The 22,736-nt window shown below is 46.8% G+C and overlaps 1 protein-coding gene across 2 annotated transcripts; it reads right to left on the reverse strand.

The window, feature by feature from the left end:
• Nucleotides 1-95: 95 nt before the first annotated feature.
• Nucleotides 96-21,819, reverse strand: CABLES2 (Cdk5 and Abl enzyme substrate 2). Of its 2 annotated transcripts, XM_058036511.1 has the most exons (10): nucleotides 21,314-21,819; nucleotides 9,720-9,791; nucleotides 9,431-9,523; nucleotides 8,607-8,684; nucleotides 7,050-7,158; nucleotides 6,333-6,498; nucleotides 5,523-5,626; nucleotides 5,023-5,129; nucleotides 3,529-3,733; nucleotides 96-3,110 (listed from the first exon to the last, which is right to left on the reverse strand). In XM_058036511.1, exons 1-10 carry the CDS (start codon nucleotides 21,817-21,819, stop codon nucleotides 2,970-2,972), a joined length of 1,581 nt encoding a protein of 526 aa, XP_057892494.1. In that variant the 3' UTR covers nucleotides 96-2,969. The 2 variants fall into 2 exon arrangements, with proteins under 2 accessions (XP_057892494.1, XP_057892495.1); XM_058036512.1 differs by lacking the exon at nucleotides 9,720-9,791.
• Nucleotides 21,820-22,736: the final 917 nt, after the last annotated feature.

The raw sequence follows: 22,736 nt of genomic DNA on the forward strand, positions 1-22,736 counted from the left end.
CACCTGGGGCAGGTGGGATCCCATCCTTCCAACACCACCCATTCTGTTACTCCAAAATGAGACATTTCGTTACAAACCATGTACCAAAACCAGGTTTTATTTCACAGCATCTTAATTTCACAAAAGAAAAAAAACAAAAAAAACCCAAAATAAAACAAACAGGCTACAACTGAGACTTTTAAATAATGGAATATGACAAAACTAGAAGGGGTTTTGTTTACAGGAAATGTACAGGCTCTTCTCAAGAGAGTTCTCCGTGCTGAGCCACCCCAGCAGCAGCACCTTCACAAAGCACCGAGCCTCTCTCGGTGTAAAGCTGCTTCTCTTCAGAGCAGGAGGAGCTTGGCTGTGCAAACGTGAACCGGCAGGTCTGGCTCTGGGTCCCGCGCTGAGTTTGTGAACACAAGGTACTGAGAGTCCTTTGCCACATGGTGGCAGCTTTTAGGTGAAAAAAGAGAGATTCCAGCACAGGGCGGCGAGCTGCGCTCTGGGAAGGGCGAACCCGGCGGGCGGAGCTGCGGGAGGATCCCCGTGGAAGGGCTGGCTGTCCCTGCTGTCCCTGCTCACACACAGGTTCCTGCACAAGCCCCAGGCTCTGGGCAGCATCACCCCAAGCCCCAGCTCTGCCAGACACAGCTGGCACAGCCCTCCCTGCCCTGCGTCCTCCTTGGCTTCCCAACTCGAGTGCGTGCCCGAGCCAAGGGCTAGAATGACTGTCAGACAACATTCAGCTTTCTGTAATTTAATGCTCCTTTATCCCAATTTGTTCTCCTGGAAGAAAACAAAAGCTTGCCGGTTTTATGACGCAAACCCACGGGTTCTGGGAGTGTAATTTCAGCCCAAATGGCCACTTGAACTAGACAAACTTCCACTGAATACAGACTGCAAAGTGTTGCAAACCAAAGTGCGTTTTGTTCCCTCAGAAAGTTAATTTTGTTACAGAAAACTCGTTATACACTAAATAAAAAAGTTCCCAGAGTAAGACACGTTCAGATTTCATTCAGACTAATCAAGCTGTTCTTTGAGAAATTTCTTTGCTCTGTTGTACCTCTGGCCCCTCCACAATGCCTTGGGAAGTGGTGGAGCACCTCAGCTGTCTGCACCACTTGTTTTCTAATTTGGAGGCTCATTACACACTAGATGTTTAGTACATCACTATTTCTGCATGCAAGGACAGTTATATTCAGTAGAAAGTTTAACTAGTAGGCAATTTTTTAAACCTTTTGGAAGATAACTGGCAAGCTTATTGTCTAAGCTATTAGCTACATCTTACTTCTGGAGACTGGAAATTCCTTCTGTGTTAGAGAAATCACAAGCATATTAAATTTTACACAAATATTTTGAAGCTACATACAGCTGAACACAGTTACAAAAGGTTTGATAGTCACTGTAATTATTATATATGAAAAATACACTTTGGGCCCCACTTAGACAGAAAGGGGCTCCAGTAAAGTTTGCTGCAATTCTAATGAAGCCAAATTAGCTTCAGACAAAACACAGCTGAAGAGCAAGGATTCAGCTTTGGTTTTGGCTACAACCAATATTTAATACAAGGAACAGGAATTTACATTACTTACATATTGGATAACAAGTCCCTGACCTCAGCACGAGGTCTGGCAGTTATGAGTCAAACTTAAATTACAACTTTCTCATTGGAATAACCAAGTATCAGTTTTGTTCCTTGCAAAGGGACCCAGTAACTTGTATCAATAATATTGCTTCAGAAAATAAACCCAAGAGCCAACACCACAGAAGGTTCCATGTGAAATCAAGAATTCATTCCCAACCTGGATACTGTAAAAATAAAGGAAGGAATAAGCCAACGGGCAGAGAAGTTCTTTGAACTCTAGAGAGCTGCTGGGCACCAGCCAGTAGTGGCTGCTCAGATGTGCAAGAAATGCCAGTTTTATGAGGACCATCACAGTGATGCAACGCTTGGAAGAACAGAGAGTAAAAAATGTAGCATTTTAAATACCGAGCATGCTTTGTTTCATTGGCCTCTGTTGGCAGCAGTAACTCTACTGGCTTCATATTTGCTCAGATAAGACCATCTATAATACAGTCAATCCTAAAAAAAGGTGCTTATTTCAGGCTACAGAACAGAGAAACAAATAAAACCCCTAAATTATACATTTGACAGCAAATTGCTCTTAGTCAAGTGCTCATCTTCCACTCAAGAGTGAATTAGGACGGCAATCACTTCCCAGCTAACCTCACTCAATGTGTGGTACTTCATGACAGGTTTTCAAACCAATTTTCCTTCTAAAGCAAAATGTATATTTTAAAGTTATTTATAGTAAATAAATTGAAATGGAGTAATTTCAGTGTTGCTACTTATAGATCATAGAATAGATGCCCTGTATATTATTAGTGCAGATATACTGGAATTGTTTTCCTTGTATGCAAGGCCAATGCAGGTAAAGAATAAATGGCTATACAAATTCAGGATTCCCCACTAAATAACAGAACTAACTTAAAAAGCACTGGTACCAGACCAGCCAGTTTTAGGCACATCTTTAAAAAAATAAAGTATGCATTTCATTAATGTAAAAATGTGAGAAGGTTCTTAGAAACATCTGAACTTTATGGTGCACTGGAATGGAAGTGATGTTCCTTCAGTTTCAAGGAATACAATAAAGGCTTAAAACAAAATAAAATAAAAAGAACCCATACCATAGTATTCTTCATAGGGAAGAACAGTTTTAGTAAAACCAGGAAGATAAATAAGGAATAATAAGCAGCCACGACAGCTGACTGGTGAATATTTGTGCTTTAAATGTCCGAAAGAAAACACAAGTTCAATAACTCTTCTCGTACCATGCCCCAGATTTGGCATCTGTGTCCACAGACCTCGGCAGTTCCCATCACCCTGCAGCCTTCCCAACGAGCTGAGCCAGTGGCAGCTCCACAGGCAGCATCCTGGGGTGGGATCCCAGCACAGCTGGATGCTGGCTGGGAGGGAGCTTTGGTTAAGATTGTTGTGTGAGCCGTCTGTAATGAGGTAAAACTTGGTTTTCAGGGAGATACAGAGCCAGTTCCAAAGCCACGAGGACGGTGAATTCAAAACCAATGAGATCCCTTCTGTTGAATCTGAATCTCTCTTCTAGTTTCTGTCACGGTGGTAACAAAACAAAACAAAGGAGGGGAGAAAGAATCAGTTAATCCAGGTGATTTCAAGGCATTGTTAGATTAAGTCTGTGATGCACAGCCTGAGCTGTATTTTCAGAATCAAACCAGCTTATCAGCTCAGCTGTGACACCCACACAACTGTTACTGCTTCTCTGGCAAACATATACTAGTGCAAAAATAACTTTACTGGAGGATCAGTAAGACACTAGCCTGCACCAGGCAGATAGTTTTAATGAATTAAAAAAAAAACAAAGCAAGGAAGAGTCCTAAATGAGACATAAAACTGAAAGAGCTGTGCCACTGAAAAGCACGTGCCACTGAAAACCTTGCATTTAATCTTTGCCTATGAGCTAGGGAGGAGGTTCTGAGAGCAGCTGGAACAAGGCTCACAGCACTTACATCTATTAGGTGTTTCACTTCGTGTTTCCTGAGGTCACTGCTGATCTTGGCTGCGAGCAGAACACAAGCACCAGCGCACAGTTTGCGGTTCTGTTTGTTGAGCTTGCCTTGGAGCACGAGCTTCTCAAAGTAAACGTAAGCCATGGAGACAGTCACTGGCTCCAGACTGCATTCCTCACTCAGGTTTCTCATCTCTCTCTTTAAACTGGGAATAGGAGAAAAGACACCCCCCCAAACACGACAGATTTTATTAAATGCTGTAGAAATACTGCAGCACAGCAACCCAGAGGAGCATATGGGCAAGACTCCTCTTTGGAAAACCATGACAAGTATTATCCTAGAGTGGAAAAGCCTAGCTGGTGCTGATGCACAAACTGATTTCACCTGGCTGACAACATCCACTGTGGTAGAACAATTCCTCATCTGCCCATAAACACCACAGCTTAGCTGCCTCACTGACACACAGGCTATTGCTGTAGGATCTCTTCTGGGTTCCCAAACTGGTTTGTGATTCAGATGATAAGAGTGAACCCCTCTGACCTACAGAAAACCACAGCAGAGCCCTGCAGATGACAGCAGTGCTGCACAGAGACCTGTCTGGTGGACACCTTGTGTAAGAGCCAGGTATGAGGGGAAGGCAGCCCGCTTTCCACACTCCCCACACAGCCAGCCCTTCACCTCAGCATTCAGCAGGCTTGGAGGTGGATGGGTGCTCCCAGGGCTGCCATCCACACTGCAGCTGCATGATCCCTGCAGGAACACACTGCTCTGAACTGCTGCAAAGAGGAGCATGCAGGACTCAGGCAGGACACACTGCCCAAGCAAACCTTCCCCTGGAGCTGAGCTACACCTGGCCCTGGTGACTCAGCAAAATCACGTTTTAGCTGCCTATTTCAACAGGCTTTGATTGCATCAGTCTCCCTGTAACACCAGCAAGATTACAGCTCTCTGAAGGTGCAACAGTGCATATTGGTGAGGAGCAACCAGATGCATTTACTCAAGGATGAGGAATGCTGTGTAGCCTCCACAAAAAGCTTTTCTTTACCAAGTCTCCACAGATCTAATACTCTTTATCCACAACCTTGTTAGAGTCTGTAGTCATCAGTAAGTCTGGTAACTGAAAGGCAAAAATAGCCAGAGGGCCCAGAAAGCCAATCCAGTTGGAGTGGGACTGCACTGCAGCCAAGCAATCAGGTTACAAGGGTTTGTTTCAAAGCTAATGCTACTCCACTGTTAATTGGCTCCTGGTGTTAGTACACCACAGTTGGTGAAACAAAACCCTTGAGGTGGAACTTTGAAAACCAACTGTTACCCTTTCTCAGCATCCTAAAGATTCCAGTACAGGGCTGTCATCCTACAAGTCAGCTCAACTGACAACAGGAGATTAGTGTTTAATCATATATGCTATTAATAGGTTCAGTATTTGCTGCATACAAGTGCAGCCTCAGACAGTGTGGATGATGATGCCCTTGTTACTCAAGGCTTATTTCTTACCTCCTAATTTTGCTCAGTGTCAACTTGATATGAGGAAACTTCTCTCTAAAGGTTTCATTCATATCCTTTTTAAGGTCTGAGGGTTTCACATACTCTATGACTGTAGTCTGAAATGCAAGAAGCAAAATGTATCATTTGTCTTGTGAATGGGACTGACAGCCAAACAACTCTTCCAAAAACACTAATGCAAAGGCAAACTTGAGTTTTATTATTCACAATTTAACATTTCTGAAATGTCCCAAAGTTGAATCCCAACTACAGACAAAGTCTTTAAAAAAATAGTAAGCAAATGGTTACAAGAAGTAAATGACAACATGAAGACAGGTGTCAGGTTGGCCTTTGACAAGCTCAATGTACAAACTCAACTGTTTGTAGTTTTCCTAATCAATTACCAGCAAAAACACTTTTTCTTCCTAGAGGAATTTTTCTTCCTCAAAAAAGCTCTTTACAGGAGGATCTGTCAGGGAATCCCTCCTCTTTCAGGTATGCCAGTCACTCACCATGTATGAGGCAAAGATGAGAACACGTTTATGTTTTCCACAGGGCCACTGAGGATCATCCAGAAGATTTGGATCATACTCTGCAGCTTCTCCAGCTTCACTTCCTGAGGGAATGAGGAAAGTGCATTGGGTCACCAGAAAAAGAGCTTTAAACTCCCTGTTTCCTCCTTAAGAAAGTTTTCAAATAGCAAATGTTAAGTGTTGGCAGATCTCACAGTACAAACTGCAGCTACAGGCACATGCATGCATTTCATAAATGCACCAGTCACAAATTAGAACAATTAAATAAACCACACAAACTCTTTCTCCACCACACACACATCATGCCTGACACACCATTTTAGATTTAGTGCAAACTGAGTTTGCATCTACAAATATACCAGAACACAATTACCCAAGACTGAATTATTTTGCCTGTAGTCTAAGGGATAGCAGAGTTGTTGTCAGATTTGCTCTTTTACACAAGAGAAGGGATTCTTGGCACAAACTCTGACTTATGCATTGTTACCGTGCTAGAAGGCAAGGAGAACCACCTGGATCTATGTACACCAGATGTTTATTGGTGAGAAATATAAAACTTTACATTCCCAAGGAAAAGCTTTGTGCCTCCTGAATGGCATAAACAGAACTAGGCCAGATATATGGAGGCTGTAAGGAGTTTGTGGAAGCCTCAGTCCTAAGGCTCATAATCTGCGCTGCACTAACGAGCTGCAGCATCTGCATCCCTACAACAACCTGCAGTTATCTCAGACAAATCTCTGCCTTTTCTGCTGCGTGCACCAGTGATGACAGAGCTGGCTCTGTCCTTACCAATGTCTGCCCCTGCTGGTATTGTTTTTGCTGTCACAGGTTTGTATCTGGACCCAGGAAGACTGCGGGGAGCACTGGCTCGACAGGGGGGAACAGCACCGTAGGCGTCGGCTTTGCGCACAACCAGAGCGTTGGTCGGGTACAGGAATTTTGCATAGGACACAACCTGAAAGAAGAGGGAGTTGTAGTGGTTATGGAGGGGAAATTTACTGAAAAGATTATTCCCAGACACCTAGGATTTTCCAAATCAGAATCCCCTAGAGTCTGGATTTGGGAGTGGGGAGCTTGGAACTGTGAGACAGGAGGAAGGGAAAAGTTGGATGAGGTTTGCCTTGTTTTCACAACTTTAAAATGAAGAGTTGTAGAAGATTTGGTAGGATGGCAAAGAAAAGGAGAGAATCACAAGTAAAATTCTGGCATTATAAATTTAACTCAAGCAGTATGAGTTTCATCCATATTTCTATCAGAACTTCACTCACATGTTGCCTCAGATAGCAAAGCCAACTCAATTCTCCAGAAACGGAGGCAGAAGTGATAACAAGCTTCAGCAGCCTTTTCAGAGGTAGCATTATCACAAGCCACAATTTCAAACTAGTGGTCTAAAACTTCCAGTGCTCTGAAAAGCCAAAGCTCTCACATAATGGACAGCAAAGCACTGCACAAATTGATTTGTCCCAGCATGAAATGGTCCTGGGGTGAAAAAATAAATGTCCTTACCTTGCCATCAGCACCCAGCTCTACTCCTTCCAGTCCAAGCACCATCTCAGTAGATACTGAAACTCCTCCAGAAGGATGTCGCTGTTTCTGTCCTTCCATTTTCAGATCACTAAATGCAGGTAAGAAAGAGCACAATTACAGAATGCAAGCCCAGCTTCCCATGGTAAACACCAACCAACAGCACCAGGTCAGAGTTCTCCTGTGTGGAAACAAGCCAACCCTTCCATGCCACCTCCAAGAGAGCATTAGTTTTTAACTACTCTTTTCAAAATGTTGAGATGTTCATTAACCAAAGAATCAGATTTCATTTCAGTTTAACACAAATCTACCAATCTACCTGTTGAAGGTAAACTGTTTTTAATATGATCTTTCTGCACAAGACCACACCATTCCCAACCCTCTAATGTTCAAAAACGTAACAGCAAACTTGATTTACATTACTTGTTTTCCAGGATTAGAAACCTGCCTTTCAAGAGCAAATCTGCAACCCCTGTGCACACAAGCTCAAGTTCAGAATGAAGCTGCAGATCCCTGTGCCAGCAATGGCAGCACGTGGCTTTGTCACCAATATTCCATGAAATCCAGTTTTCAAGTGAAGAACTGCCTTGCCAGCTTGCAAGCAGAACAGCACAGCGCTCAGAACTGCTCTGAAATAGCTCCAGTGACCTTGCTGCCTTTCTATTATGTGGGAGAATATTTTCCCATCAACTATTTTTATGGCAGGTATTTGCATACAATACAATTCCCACGACTAAGCATCCGTTTCCTTTGTCCATAAGTTACCGACAGGACAGAAGTGACAACACAATTGTTTTGCCAGAACAGAATTAGTGTTTTGTATGGTATATTTGTAGATAACAGACCTTCACAGAATGGACTTAAACTTCACAAGGGACTGAAGAAAGAGGCAAGGAAATCCAGTTTGTGGGTTTTGTTTCTCATAAATGATCATACTGACAGTTGTAAACAAAAATGTAGTCCAAACACTAAAAGCAGTGTGAATCAGTCCAAACTGTTTCTGCTTTTCTTAGGTTGCAAATAGTGACATTCATGGCTTAAAACTGAGAAACAGAAGAGCATCTTTAACTTGTTTAGGTGTAAATTCACTATAAAACCTTGAGAATTTCCACTGAAGACAACAGCACCCTTCCCTGAAACTCCCTGTGCTTTTTTGCTGACACCACTGTTTGTGGCTCTAAAGACAATTGATTTCTAACCACTTCAGGAGTATAGAAAACCTACACAGCAGCCAATCACATTATCTGTTCAAAGTTGATTTCAGAGATTTCACAGGACTGGAGTGCTTTAAAATGGGAATAAACACTGGAAGAAAAATCTGCCTTTTCCAGTATTTTTCTCTTGGAGTTGGAACGAACACTTTGACACTGTGGCAGTGTCTGGTTTTCCTGCTCTGACAGCAAACTCTTGTCCTTACACATGAATGGCAGGTTGAATAGGCTCACTTGCCCCAGAACAGGAGACACCAAGCAGACTCATTGCAGGAGATCTTTTGAAACAGCAGAGCAGACATTTCCCAGAGCAGCTGGGGAGACTCACCTGATGCGTAGCCCCTCCCCGTAAGGTAGGATGGAAAATGCCACGCACAGGGTTCGTTTGGCACAGATCAGCACTATCCTGTAAGCAGATGGGGAAAGACCAGGGTATGAATTAAGATCCAGAAGTTACAAAGCAACTTTTTATGGGGTATTAACACAAGGCTCTTCTTATCTTGCTCTGCAAGTCATAGATACTGCCATGGATTTAACATTTTCAGAAAGCAGCAGAAGAGCAGGGGTTTAACATTGACCCTGCAGGTCCCTGGGGCTCTCTATCAAATCTCAGTGTTTAGGACCTGCCATCACCTTGGGAGCAACTCAAAGGAGATCCCAGGCCTTAAATATATATCTATGTAATTTTTACATAAACCTTGTGAAAAAAGTAGATAATATTTTACATTTAGATGAAACCTCACACTTCTATTAATAATAAACATAAATGCAGCCTCCCTTTCTCTTCTGCTCAGCAACCAAGAGCCAAGAATTTGCCTAAATCAAGCCATTCTCCTTAATGGCTTCTCCATTTCTTCTCCATTCTCAGCTCTGACCTCTCTATGCCAGAGATAAGAAAAGTGAGAGAAATAAGAAAAGTGAGAGAAGAAAAGAGAGAATGATTTAACCTCCTCAGAGTAGGATGGCAGAATCATCAGTGCAAATGTAGCAGATACGAGCACCTACCACCTTTGACAGAAGTCTGGATAAAGCTAACAAGGCCCCAGGGGCATCCCCTAATTCTCACTGATGTTAAATGTCTCACTGCATGGAACTGGAGGCTGCTTCCTACTGCACACAAGTACAGGGGGAACCTCGATTTCCACACGTTACCTGCTGTTCTTGGTGTCATACTGCCTCATGTTCTTGATGAAGTGCATCTTCTTCAAGCTTTTGTGTCTTGGAGACCCAGATATATGCTTGGTTCTGCAACGACAAAAAAGAAAAACAAAACAAAACAAAGCCAAATCTGTTAAGTGTTCTGAGAAAAATTCATGCCAGTTGTATGATCAGATGGCAGCACCAGCATGCAGGACCTCAGATATTGGCGTGGAAGAGGGTGGAGGGAGGAGAGGAGGGCATGCAACGAGCTGAGGTTAATGCTGCTTTTGAAAACAAGTACCTTCGGACACTGGCATACTCCACTATGTCTTCTAAAAAGTCTAGAGAGCAGCGCTGGGAGATAAAACGCCTTCTGCAAAATGCACAACACCACGAAGAGTGAACAGCATTAGTTCATGGCCTCCGAGTTTATGAACTGCAACAGATCTACGAGCTCTTAGGATGCATGGCAGGCTTTCTGGATTTTTGTTTTGTTGCAAGAGTGCTTAATTAAGAGTTTAAAGTTTCTTAAAAGGCCAAGAACTTGTCTCCCCCTCTAGGACCCTTGAATACTTATTTTTACCAACTTCATCAACAAGACCATTCATTATCTGCCACACAGAAGATCACCTACCTATAAGTTAAACACCTAAAAAGCTTCCAAATATTCCTTTAAGATCTGACAAGAATGTCACAAAAAGATCCTCCCATCAAGGCAGGGGAATAAATCATTTTATATCAATTTAAGCTCAGCTACAGGTACATCTGTATGATGACCAAACATCTGTGTGCATTCTCCATTCAGAACAGCTGTCTCCAGCTCCAGGAGTCAGCAGACTGACAGTCTGTGGCTGCAGCTCAATAAAACTGACAGATCTCTCTGAGAAACAATAGAGAGGGTTATTAGAGGAAGCAAAAAGTATTTGGCACCCATGTGAAGTCCCAGAATGGAAGATGCAAGAATAATAGTAGGGCTCACGTGAGTTAGTGTAACAGTAATAGGATATTACATTCAAGCAAAAAAAACCAGACTTTGCCAAAGTAAGATGCATTACTATTGTCCAAGTAAAGTCTGTCTTTGTTGATAGAGATTTACAAATGAATTGTGCAACTCTGACTGCAATTTCTATAGGAACAATGCACTCCACCAGCAAAAAGCTGACACTACAACTATCAGAGTCTGTATTTTCTGCCTTTGTTTGAGCATGTATTATACTACACTTTTAGCACAAGCCATGTGTGCTCAAGCCCAAGGTTTTCTTCCCAAGTGAGACAGGAACTCAACTAATGGGCAGTGCTGCCATGGAAGTCAATGTAGAAACAGCACAACAAGACAAAAGTTACAGGACTCTGGTTTGACAAGACCAGTTTCTGGCAAAAATAAAAAAAAACCCCCAAAAATCAAACCTCAAGCTGCAGCAGAGCAGACTCTCAGCTGCACTGTTCAGGCACTCTTAAAAGGAAGAAAAGCTCAGAACTCAAACAGGTAGGAAGATGGAAAATTAGTGTCCCTTTCTGCAAACACAAGGGAGGCAAGCACTCCCACAGGACTAACACCTTCAGTATTGCTAGAGACTGCCTCCTACAAATCCACAGCCATCAAGGTGCAACTGGAGAACTTTCCTGGCACAGCTTCAACACCCTCCACCAGCACTTCAGTTTTAAAATTATTACTGGTTTTCTGCTTTTCAGCAAGAATAGCACAGGAACGTTTAACACTTTCACATTTACACAGCTCTCCAGTCTAATCTAGCATCTAAAATTCAATTAAAAAAAACCCTTCATGAAATGAGGAAGTAACTGCAAACCTCCTGGCTCTAAAGCAGTTTGTAACATCCACAACCTTCCTCCCCTCCCAGGGGAGACCTGGCTGGATGGAGACAGAGAGACGCCGTGTATGGCACACGGAGGGAAAACACAGCTCATGCCAGTGGCACTGGCACAAAAAAAGCACATAGTTCTGTTAAAGGATGCTTGCTGTGAGGAACAGGATGGGCTGAGACAGCCATGGCTAGATCCTAACTCCTAACTCCATGGTGGAGACTCAGTGAGGTTGTCACACCTTCTCAATATCCCCTTGTTTTCTCAGGAAAGAGACAAGAGTGCCAAACACCTGAACAGAGAGCAGATCTGGAAGTAAAACCCTGCTGCAGCAAGGGGAAGATCCCTCCCCTTGACTCAGAACCACAATGACTCATCCCCACTCTGCCAACAGGAAACTTCATTTTTAGCTACACTTGTAAATAATTTCTGCCCTCAGCGGAGCTGTCACCTTGGAGGAATCCCTGACGCTGAGCCAGACACTCTCCCTCAAATCCCAAAACGGGGTGTATGGAAAGAATTGTCACCAACCCACAGTACCTGAAACAGTTTGGAGGCCCAACCTAACATTTCACAGCAACACAGCACCCTCAGCATGTTCTGAGAGTCACTAGTGCAATCCTTGGAGAATGCAGCAAAATTTGACACTTTGAGCAGTCTGCACTTATAAATATGCACACACACACACGTGTATTTGCTTTAGTTTGAGTGCTTTTCTCATGCAGCCAACTCACACTTGCACAACAGGCTGCACTGGGTCACTCCAGTGACTGCTAACTTTGATGGCAAAAAAATGTCAAGTCACCTCTGCTGTGCTAAGCAGCTTCACCCAGGATAACACTTCTTGCTTTGCTCCATGGAATTCAAAGGATTTTAAGTGGTTTACACAGTGTGTTTGTTGCTGAAAGCAACCTAAATACCAAGAATGCCAACATCTCTACAGATGCTGAGTTATGCTATGCAGCCTTACCCGTGTGTGATCTGGCAATTTGCAATTGAAATACCCAATATTAAAATGTTCATGGGTTCCATGGAGCTGGCTGTAATTCCAACAGAAAGTCCAAACATGCCTGTTTGCCAGCACCAGCCACTGCTGTGACAAGCTATAGAGGGTTTGGGTGCTTGCATGTCCCTGACTAGGAGCTCTTTTTGGGGTGCTTCCCAGTTTTTTATTCCAGGAGCCAATAAAGCCAAAGCAGGACACTCCCGGGTGATTAAAAACAGCAACTGTGTTTACAGAGCCAGAACCTGAGGGGACCCATCAAGAGCAAAAACACAGAGGCCCCATGCCCAGAGATAAGGGGCTATCAAGCAGAGGAATTCTGGATTACGCCTTGGCTCCTTATCTCCGTGTGCACACATGGGCTCACACAATCCAACACTGCTGCCAAATCCCTGACCAGCTGAACATGCACTTAAAAAAAGCCCACAAAACCCCCTTGTGTTCAGCAAAATACCCAACAAATTTTCTTCAGAGCTACATTTTGACTCCTGCCCTGGGAAGCAGGAGCCAGCCAACACACATATTCTTCCTCCCACTGAGGAAACCCAATGTTTGAGTGCTTCCAGCTTCAGAGCTGTCCTCTTCTGGTCCTGCCAGGGTCCCACTGAAACCCTGCAGAGGCTGGGCATGGGATAAACAGCAGTGGGATCCCCAGCCCTGAGGGTGACACAGCTCTGCAGTGCTCCCAGCAGGACAGCACACAGCTAAGAGCAATCTATGTATAGCAATGGTAATCCCTACACGTCCTGTCTTATGAATGGAAAGAAGAAAGCTTGTTAAGTCACAGCTCCAGATTAGAGAACACTGACCTTTCTGCTGGCTTGCCAAGAGTTTTCCCCCTCCTCCCACCTGCACTGGGCTACCTGCAGACACCCAGGAGGACAAAGATGTTCCTGCAGCTGGAAGTGTGCAAGTTCTTTAGCAGGTACTGAATGCAAGGGATGCTGGCCTTGTGCTGTCAGATGTGGCTTCGGGCACAGATCAGCCTCATCCACTCCTGCTGCTGGGCCACTAACAGTCCTCTAAGGCACTCCCTTGGGCACCCATGGCCCCACTCTGCACTCACCAATCTTCTTTTAATCCCTTAAAGTTGGGCCTTAACCCCCAGTACTGGGCCTGCCAGTGGCCAGTGGTGCAGCTGCCATTTGGCCACTTGGAAGCTCCTCTCCATTTTGCCCTTCGGGCTCCTGCATTTCTGCCACAGCAGGTGAATTGACCAGCTGGCCTCCTGAAGGGTGAAACCAAAAGCTTCTAAAATCTCACAGTATTTCTCCCCCATGCTGATGAACCCCCATCCCTCTCAGGGACAGGGCTGCACTCTGAGGCCCCACACAGCCAGAGTTCAACCAACATTCAGATGTTTCCACCAGCACAGCACCCCAAGTTCATCTTACACTGACCGCTTGTTCTCATCACCTCCAGGATCACCAAGCCCTGCTTCAGGACTGTTCCAAGGTGCTGCCAAAGCTCCCCCTCCTCCAAGGGGCCCAGCAGTGTGGATTTGTTTCTGTTGGAGCTGCATCCATAGCCCTGCAGATGCTGCATGCACACACAGGCACACACCCCAGGCACTGGGGCTAAAATTAGCAGCAGGGCTGATGCCCTCTGCTGCTCTTTGGCCATCCACACTGCCAGCAGATGAGTGGGATGGGGGAGGTCAAGGATTTTTAATTACTGTGTAAAATTGGTGCCTAATAGAATTCGGTTTCCTATTTCTCACTCGAATTTTATTTTAATATGATGTCCCTTTCTAATGTCCTTTACAGGCCTCAGTATGACCACATTTGTCAAGAGGTTGAGTTATTAATATAACAAGGACAAAAAAATCATTTATTGGTTCTTGGAAGCACTAGCTTAAAAACAACTGTCAAAGGTAATTTGCACAAGAAATCCAGATCCCAAATCCTGTTTACAACAGGAAGCCATACCTGTCAGCTTTGTTTTTCCAAGACATATTTTAAAGCTGTATTGTTTTCATTCCTTAAGGCAAGACAACAAACAGATATGAACTGTGCTTAGGCTTCACTAAGTAAAATCCAGGCACTGGGGGATTAAGAAAGCTACTCCTTGTATTTAAGCTTACACTTTAGCAGTTTCCATTTCTCCTGCAGCCCAGGAGACATGCAGAGATCTCAGAGTGTGTGAGTGGGAGCATCCCTGTTCTGCTATCAGTGCCCTGTGCCTCACCACCCTCAGCACTCACACTAATGAGTTTCCTGCTCAAAAGCAGATTGAGCACAGCTCACTGGGAGCAACAAGTTCTCAGTAATTAAAGCCAAAAGAAGCCCAGACTGCATTTACACTGAATCACATCAAAACCATGTCTTTGGTAAAACAAATGGCTTCACAAAGGATGTGTGTCATGAAGAGCCCAGCACTGAGCAGGCCATTTTCATGGCTGGATGGCTGCAGCTCAGATGCTCCTTGAGAGGCAGAGAAGAAAGAGACTTTGCATCACCAACAGTAAGTGTACAGCTCAGTGCTCCTTCCTCACAAAGCCAGCTCTTGCTGTTTTATGGCACCACAATCATGCATTTGGAGTGCAGGCCTGTCCCAAGAGCTTTCTGACATTTAAGTACCAGCTTGCCAGAGAATTAATACAAGTCTCACAGCAGGGCCAGTTTAACTTATTCATTTTAATCTTCATTTAAAAGGGTAAACTGAAATCAGCCACATGAGTATGAAAAATACTTTTAGGCTACAGAGCAGGTCCCTCTGTGAGAGCCCAGGATGAAGGAGGAGGCCTAATTCCTTCAGCTTTGTGCTCCTACTCAAGGTTTGCCTGCAAAATTGAAAGGGCACCGGGGGCTTTCCTGCTGGTCCCAAACAGCCAGGAGAAAATCCTGCACTCCTCCACCAGTAAAGGGAAGAATGTGTCACACAGCCTGTGGAACAGATGAGAATGAACAGAAATGAAGGATAATTTGAATGAAGGTGGAGGCCGAGTAAGTGGGAAGCTCACTAAGCCTGGAGAGTTTTAAATACTAACAAGGAAAGAAATTAGATAATCTTCAGAGCAGCTGCTGCTTCACTGCTGATTCACAACCACATATGATTAAGACCTAATAGAGAATGAGCTTTATATTCATTGAGTTTCATAAATCATATTGTTTTGGTGCTCAGAGTGTTTAGACAATGCAAGGAGAAAATAATGCCTCCCAGTAAGTATTGTGAAAGCCCAGCTGTTGCAACAGAACCACCAAACCAGATGTGAAGTTTGCTGTGCCCACGGCCCTCTCCTAAAGCTCACTCCTAAAATCCCTGCTGCTCTCACAAAGCATTCACCACCAGAAATTTGGAGAAATTTCTCCAAATTTCTCCCAGTTTCTGGAGGTGTTTGTAGCTTACCAACCTGGCTGCCCCCTGTGCTTTGTGCTCTGCTTACTCAGCACTGAACTGCTGACCAAAACAGGCACGTGAAATGCAGAGAGTGTCCTTGATGACACTCTGGGCATTATGCTAGAAATATTCATGCACTTCACTGAGAGATGATGCTGTCATTTCATCATGTGCCTTGCTAAATAAAAGCCCTCAGCACAATAAACTCTCAAGCTGAAAAAAAAGGAAGAAGAAAAAAAAAAAAAAAAGAGAAAGAGAAAAGCTCTTAAGTGGGAAGGAGAAAATTAAAACTGGTGACTGGAGGAAACCAAATCAAATAAATAAATAAAGTTTAGAGAGGTGCCACAGTGCTTTTATGGGCACCTGGTTTTTCCCATTTCATCAGCCATCCCCTTCAATGCACAGTCAAGAGGTTGCAGCTTTACTAGGGCAAAATTTTATGCTTAAACTGCATAAAACCACAACAGAGCAAGTGCAAATCTGTCCTTGCTGTTGAGCAAGCAGCCCTGACCAGCAGCAGTTCAGCCCATGCTGTGGGGACTCCAGAATGAACCAGGTGCCCAGTCTGCACCTGGGTACCTCCACCTGAGCAGGAGCTGGCACAAGAGGAGCATTCCCTGGAGAAGAGCTCCAGGATCACAGCCTCAGCAATGGGGTCAGATGGCAGCAAGCTTTAAGGGCTTGGAATGTGCTGTGAAACAGAGGGCCAGCTGAAGGTTCTTCCTTTAACACCTTTTAAGGAAATAGCTAAATTCCTCTTAGAGTAGGTTACAGTAATTCCAGGTGAATTCCAGTTACAGTAGGTTAAATACACAGCTGTAAACCAAAGGTCAGGAGTTTGGAGCTCAGTCTGAAGAACTGGGCTGACTGAGTGGCTTTAGCTGAGCACCCTCCACCTGCAGTCACCTGCTTTATCAGCAATACCTTGTGCTGATTAAAGAGCCTAAATTTCATTGTGCATTTTTAAAACTCCAACTACAGAGCCAGACACCTTCAGAACCTTCAAAAGAAGGCTCAAAAATATCTTCAAGCTCGCTCAGCCTGACAGCCTCACAGCTTTAACTGGCTGACAGATGGAAAACAGGAGAACACATTATTTAATATATTATATATCTAATGTACTGTATATAACTAAATAATTACTTTTAATATACTATACTGTAACACTCCTACAGGACTTGCTCACTGGAGGTCTGAATGGGATTCCCAAAATTAGGTTATTCTGGTTTTTATATTTAATTTGGTAGCATTTTCATTCTTGGCTGACGAGTCCTTGACTTGAAGCAAAACATCATTCTGATCACTCTCATCACCTCCTGCAGAAAGGAGCTCTGAGCTGGAATCCCCAAAGCTGCAGCATCCTGAAACCCACTGCCAGGCCTCCTGTATCACTCTGAAAAGCTGCAGAATCCATCCACAGGTAAAATCAGCTGCAAGTGCAGATAATTGTGCACAGACTACTCCTGCCTGGAGAGCAAAGATCCTTTAAAGCCTCTGGACTGTCTAAACTGAAGAGGTCAAATGACCTTGGTGTTGGAAGTGTCTCGGATTGCCTGACCCAGACCCACTCACAGGAGTGCACAGGATACAAGGACTTGCATGTTCTGATCTCCAGGTTTCCTGCCAGGCATACAACTTACTTCTTCTGCTTAATTTATCTGCCTGGGAATGTCCACAGGCAGCTATAAAACACTTAATAGTGAACACATGTAATTCACCTGCAGTCAAGAATATGAGAGAAATCTGCTGAAGCAACCTGGGGAGGAGACTGCAGCCTTAACATTCCAGCTGACTTTTAAATGAAGTTCAGGCTTAGAATATGCTCATTTTGAGCCTTGAGCAGCACATCCCAGTCTGCTGTTCACCTCTGAAAGGTCAAAGCTTGTCATCTTTGACAGAGCTCACTGCTTCCTGAAAGGCACCATGTGCCCAGCTTGTTCCAAATTAGGTTCAAAATTTAAGCTGAGACTTTTTATTTCATCCATCTCGACAATTTCTGTTTATTAGCAGAGGGGTTTTTATAAAAATATTTATATTCCTTGAAGTGACAACAGCTGGTAAGCTGACAGTAGGACAAAACAACACATTAGCCACCATAAGTATAAAATCCTGACGAAGCATTTTTGCTGTTCCACCCACAGAACTCATCTGATCACACCTATGTCAGCAATCTGACATCCAATTAACACTCAAAAGCAGAGTAGGTCCAGAGTGTTGCTGTTATCAACTACTGTTTAAACTCCCACTTTCAAAATGACCTAAATTTGCTGATAAATCAGAAATGACTGAGCTATCACAAACACTCAGTTCAGCTCCCTGACCACTGAACTCCAAGAACATTAAAGCATCAGTCACAAATAATTTAGTCTCTGTGTTTATTCTTAGGCCCAGCAAAACGCAGCAAATTATGGCAAAACCAGCTGCTTTTACATTAGGCTATAATGAAACCTCAGAAGCACAACAAGCATTGACATCCAGGGCTGTTGTTTCCATTTTTCATGCTTTCACAACCTGGCTATTTGCAGGGCTCTCTGCTATCTGTGTTTCTACAGAAAGCTCTGCCAGTTTCAGACCCAGCTGCAGAAATTCATTAGAAATCTGTGAATGCAGATTTGTTCCCTGTTTGCTGCTCCCTGCACTGCTTTCTGTGAGGCTCGTTCTCTGAAAGAACAAAAGAGCAGAGCAAGATGGAAAAGGAGAAGGGAAGAGGGATGGCAAGCAGATCAGGCAAGCTGGTGTAACACAGCATTGTAATTTAAGATCCTGTAAACAGAAGATTCCTTAGGAAAATCAAAGTGGAAGGTTAAAGTCATTCAGTCTGTAACGCTCAGCCAGCAGCACAACGAAACTGAGCATCCAGGTTTGAATGGTGCCTCCTCTAAGTTTCCATCCTAAAGGACCCGAGAGCTGTGGAGCAGCTCCAGGTTACATCAGGTGAGCAGATCTGTGGTGCAGATCCTGCCTGTTACAAATAACCACCCCCCAACTCGAGCAGAGCTGTCACACCCTGCCCTGAGCCACGCTGGCCGCTCTCATCAGCTTCTTGCAACCTCTCAGTCAAGTCAAACAAGGTCAAGTTTTGTAATAAAACTCTGCCCAATGATACTGTCAGTAGATAGAGATGCTGATAGGAGATAGAGATCTCCATGGATCAGGGCAAGCCCCAGCAGGATGAAATTCCCAGACACGGCACAAGACTGGTCACTGAACACAGGCAGAGTGAGTCTGGGAACCCTGCAGCCAGCGATCCTCCTGCACCTGCGGAAAGTTCAAAGCAGCTCTTGACAGTGCCTCAAAAAGCACTCTGAAGAGAACATCTGCCTGAAGTGGGCACCAAGGATGAAAAGTCCAGGATGGCAGAGCAGATTCCACTTCCCCTTCCCTCCACCAACTTCACTGGCCCGTACCTCTGCATGATGCAGTTAATGATCTAGAATGGCAACATCACTGTATGGCAAAACAATTCTCAGATTCCCAAGTCCTGATAAAAGATGATCCATTTTGTAATTGCTGACTTTGGAATCTTAGTTTGCAAACAGCTCACCCAACACAGAAGGGGACGGAGTAAAAGCACCACTGTCCTGAAGGACATTCCTCCTGTGATTCCCTGAATTATTCCTCGTGTATTTCCAACATGAAGAGATGCCTCTGCTCAGTGGGGATGGGAGATATTCTGTCACAGATCAAAGCATGAAACTGTCCAGTGAAAAATAAAGTGGTAAGTCAGTCATTCTGTAAATTGACAGTGAAATTGTCATTACAGAGGGACGGTCCATTTCACCCACTGCTGTGCCCAGTGTGACAGGGGTGAGGTACACTGGCTCTAACACATCTCCACAGGCAGCACAAAACTGTCCTTTTGTCAGGAGATGCTTGTGTTCATGTGAAGATGTGAATCTCCTGTCTGATGGTTTCAGCAGATGCTCTTTTTCTTTCAAGATGAAAACCAGATGAACTCTCACTCTACACCCTCAGAAGTAGTAAGCAAAGTGATCAATACAATATTCCCTTCCAGCCAGATCTTCCATGGTTTATTTTGTCATTACTCAGACAGAAGCCTTTTGATTCCCTTGGCTGCCTCTTGCACTTCTCTCTACCTTTTATTTCTGATTCATCATTCTTTCCAGCCAGATTGATTAGAATTACCGTAGTGGAACAGTTCAAACCTGGTGCCAAAGAAAGAGGCAGGAAGGACATCAAGTGAGAAGATCCCAGGAATATTTTCTTAGTGTGCTACTGACTTGGCATGGGAAGGGGAAGGATCATCTCTCCAGAACTCTGCACGCACAGGCACAGAGAAAGCCACATCCACAAAGGGAACTGTGCTTTGAAACTCCTGATGCAAAACCTGCCCTCAAGAGCTTTGCCTACAATACAAAAGCAATGAAATGAAACCACACAGCACCTCCTGTGCTGGCTTTTATGGACCAGCAGTGCTGGGTAGGAGCTGTTCCACAGCAGCACCTCACCCTCCAGGCTTTCCTGCTCAACAAGCGGCACACAGCTACAGAATACAGGGCACCCAGCTGGAGCCACAGCTTCAATTTCTCCAACAAACACGGAGGGAAAGGTCTCTTCCACGACAAGAAAAGCAATAAGTGAAAATAACGTTTCAAGAGGAAAACACCCCAGGAGGGATGACACATGAGGACACCCCACATTACTGACAAACAGCTACTTCTCCTCAAATTCACGTGAACCCCCAAGCTGGGGATACACAGGACATCTCACGTCTTACAGGACATCTCCACCGTGAGATGCACACCGAAAGGGGATACCCATCAACTGCATTAGCAAACTCTCTGGCTTTAAAGCTCTATTTCAACATCTCTATTTCAGCTCACTGACAAAGCTCTCGAAGCCACTGTAAAGACCACAGAGACTTAAAGCCTTTGATACTGCTGCCTATCTGCAGGCTCAGAGGGCCAGCTCACTTTACAGAGCTGTTTATGCAAGAAACGGCCTGAAAAGAGTTCTTTCAGAGCTCAAATCCCCAAGATCTGAGCAAGAGCCTGCCTTCCAGTCGATTAGAAAAGCAACACTTTCAGCCTGACAGAAGTCCCTTGGAATTGCAATGGTAATCCTGCTCTGAAGGCCAGAGCATCCTCCCCCGAGGCTGACAAGTTCCCTGTGCACAAGCATTCATTAACACACAGTTGCAGAGACAAGCAGCACAAGAACAGGAGAAGGCACGACACCAGCAGTGCAGGAAGCGCTCTGCCTAACAGTGACCCTGACAGCTTCATCTGGAAACAGAGAAACGCAGAAACCGGGCTGGGGAAAAGCAGAAGGAGGGTTCAGGGTACCGCAAACCTGCAGACAGAGCCTCAGCGAGGGATCCCCTGCGCAGATCCCCCTCACCATCCGCCGCGTCCCCGGCCGGGGCATCCTCGGCGTCCCCGGGCCCGAGCGGCGTTGCCGAGGCGGCGGCAGCGCGGGCCGGGCAGCGCTCCCCGGCCGGATCCCGCGCACCTCGGGCCGGGCCGCCGGGGCAGGTGCTGCCTGCCGGGGCCACCGCGGGGCCGGCGCCGCCTCCCGCGTTCGCTGTCCCCGGGGGCGCCCGTTTCCCATGCCCCGCTCCCCCTCCCGGAGCCCCGGCCGGCCCAGGGCCCTGGGAAAGTCCGGCTCTTCCCAGGCCCGCGGGGGGTCCCGGCGCTTCCCACGGCCCGCGGGGTCAGCGCGGCGGGGGCGGGCGTGTGGGCTGGCCCGGCGAGCCCCGGCCCCTCACTCACCTCTGCCGCTGCGCCTCCAGAGCGAAGCCGCCGCCCGCCGCGCTCTGCGTGGGGCTCAGCAGCCCCGGGGCGCCCGGCTTGGGCGCCGCCAGCATCCCCGGCAGGGCGGGCGGCGCCGGGGGCGGCGGGCACAGCGGGCCGCCCAGCAGCAGCTGCGGCAGGAAGATGCCCCCGCGGGCGGGGTCCGCATCCCCCTTGGCTCCGGCGGCGGCGAGCGCGGGCACGCCGGGCAGGAGCAGGGCGGGCGGCGGCTGGCATACGGGCGGCGGGGGCAGCAGGCGCGGGGGGGCTCCGGCCGGCTCCGCCGCCGCCTCTTCCCCGTCGCCCGGGCCGGCGGGCAGCGGCGGCTTCTCGGCGGGCGGGCAGGGCGGCCGCCCGTCCAGGGAGATGTTGTTGAGGAAGAAGAGGGCGGCCTGCCGCCGCCGGGAGTCGCCCCGCTTGCGCGGCGGCGGCTGCTCGCGGGGCGGGCGGGGAGGCGGGGAGCCGCACGCCGTGGCCGCAGCCATTCTCCGAATGAGCCGCGGCCGCCCGGGCGGGGCGCCTGGAACGCAGCGCGGCCGGCGCCTCGCGCGCCCATTGGCCGCGTCGCGCCCGAATGCAAATGAGCCCGGCGGTTTCCCCGCGGCCATTGGCTCCCCGCGGCAGGCCCCGCCCCCAGCCCGCCGGTGCTGGCGCCGCCGGCGGGGGCAGCGCCCGGAGCCCCGCGGGGACGGAGCGGCCGCGGCACCCCCGACCCTGCCCGGCCTCTGCCCTCTCCCTCCGCTCCCTCCCTGCCGCAGCCGCCAGCCGACCGTGCCCCCGCGTCCCCGCACGACCACCCACCGTGTCCCTTTGTGTTACTTTCAAAAAACTTCTCCTCCCCTGGTGTCCCCACCCAAACCATCAGTAGCGCTGGTGGCCCCCTATTCCCAAGAGGTCCCGGCTTTCCTGGAGGCAGGGGTCACATCTGCTAAACCCATCGCGGGCGCTGAGCACGTCCGAGCGCTGCTGTAAAGCGGATGGAGATGCTCTTGCTCCATTCCAGCGGGCTCGGAGCCGAGGCTCAGGATGGCGGGGCTGGAACGGACTCCGACCCGCCGGTCCCGGGCTCAGACCCCGCGCTCCGCCCGAGACTCACCCGGAGCCGCGCCCAGGGATGGATCCGCACGCTGGCGGCTCCTGAAGCAAAGCCAAGGCAGGGCTGATCCTGGGCCGTATATGGGCAAGGCAGACCCGGGGCTGGGAGCACACAAACTCAGTATTTATCTCCACAAAGTGACTCGAGGCATCTGTCTGCGCAATACGTTGCTTCCCGGACTGGTGTGTTTATACTGCACGGGATAAACATTCCCCTCAGGCACTTCAACCCCAGTCTGTCACATCCCGGGATGATGCTCTGCCCTTTCCTTTCCTCGGAGGACGTTGATATGCACTGACAATGTCC

Source organism: Melospiza georgiana, chromosome 17 (genome assembly GCF_028018845.1).
Source record: "Melospiza georgiana isolate bMelGeo1 chromosome 17, bMelGeo1.pri, whole genome shotgun sequence".
Taxonomy (NCBI): domain Eukaryota; kingdom Metazoa; phylum Chordata; class Aves; order Passeriformes; family Passerellidae; genus Melospiza; species Melospiza georgiana.

Coding starts and splice junctions, on each gene's coding strand:
- CABLES2 (XM_058036511.1), bottom strand. CDS start 21,819: ATGGCTGCGGCCACGGCGTGCGGCTCCCCGCCTCCCCGCCCGCCCCGC. Junction 3,734..5,022: donor ACACTGAGCAAAATTAGGAG/GTAAGAAATAAG, acceptor TCCTATTCCCAG/TTTAAAGAGAGAGATGAGAA. Junction 3,111..3,528: donor AAGTGAAACACCTAATAGAT/GTAAGTGCTGTG, acceptor CCACCGTGACAG/AAACTAGAAGAGAGATTCAG.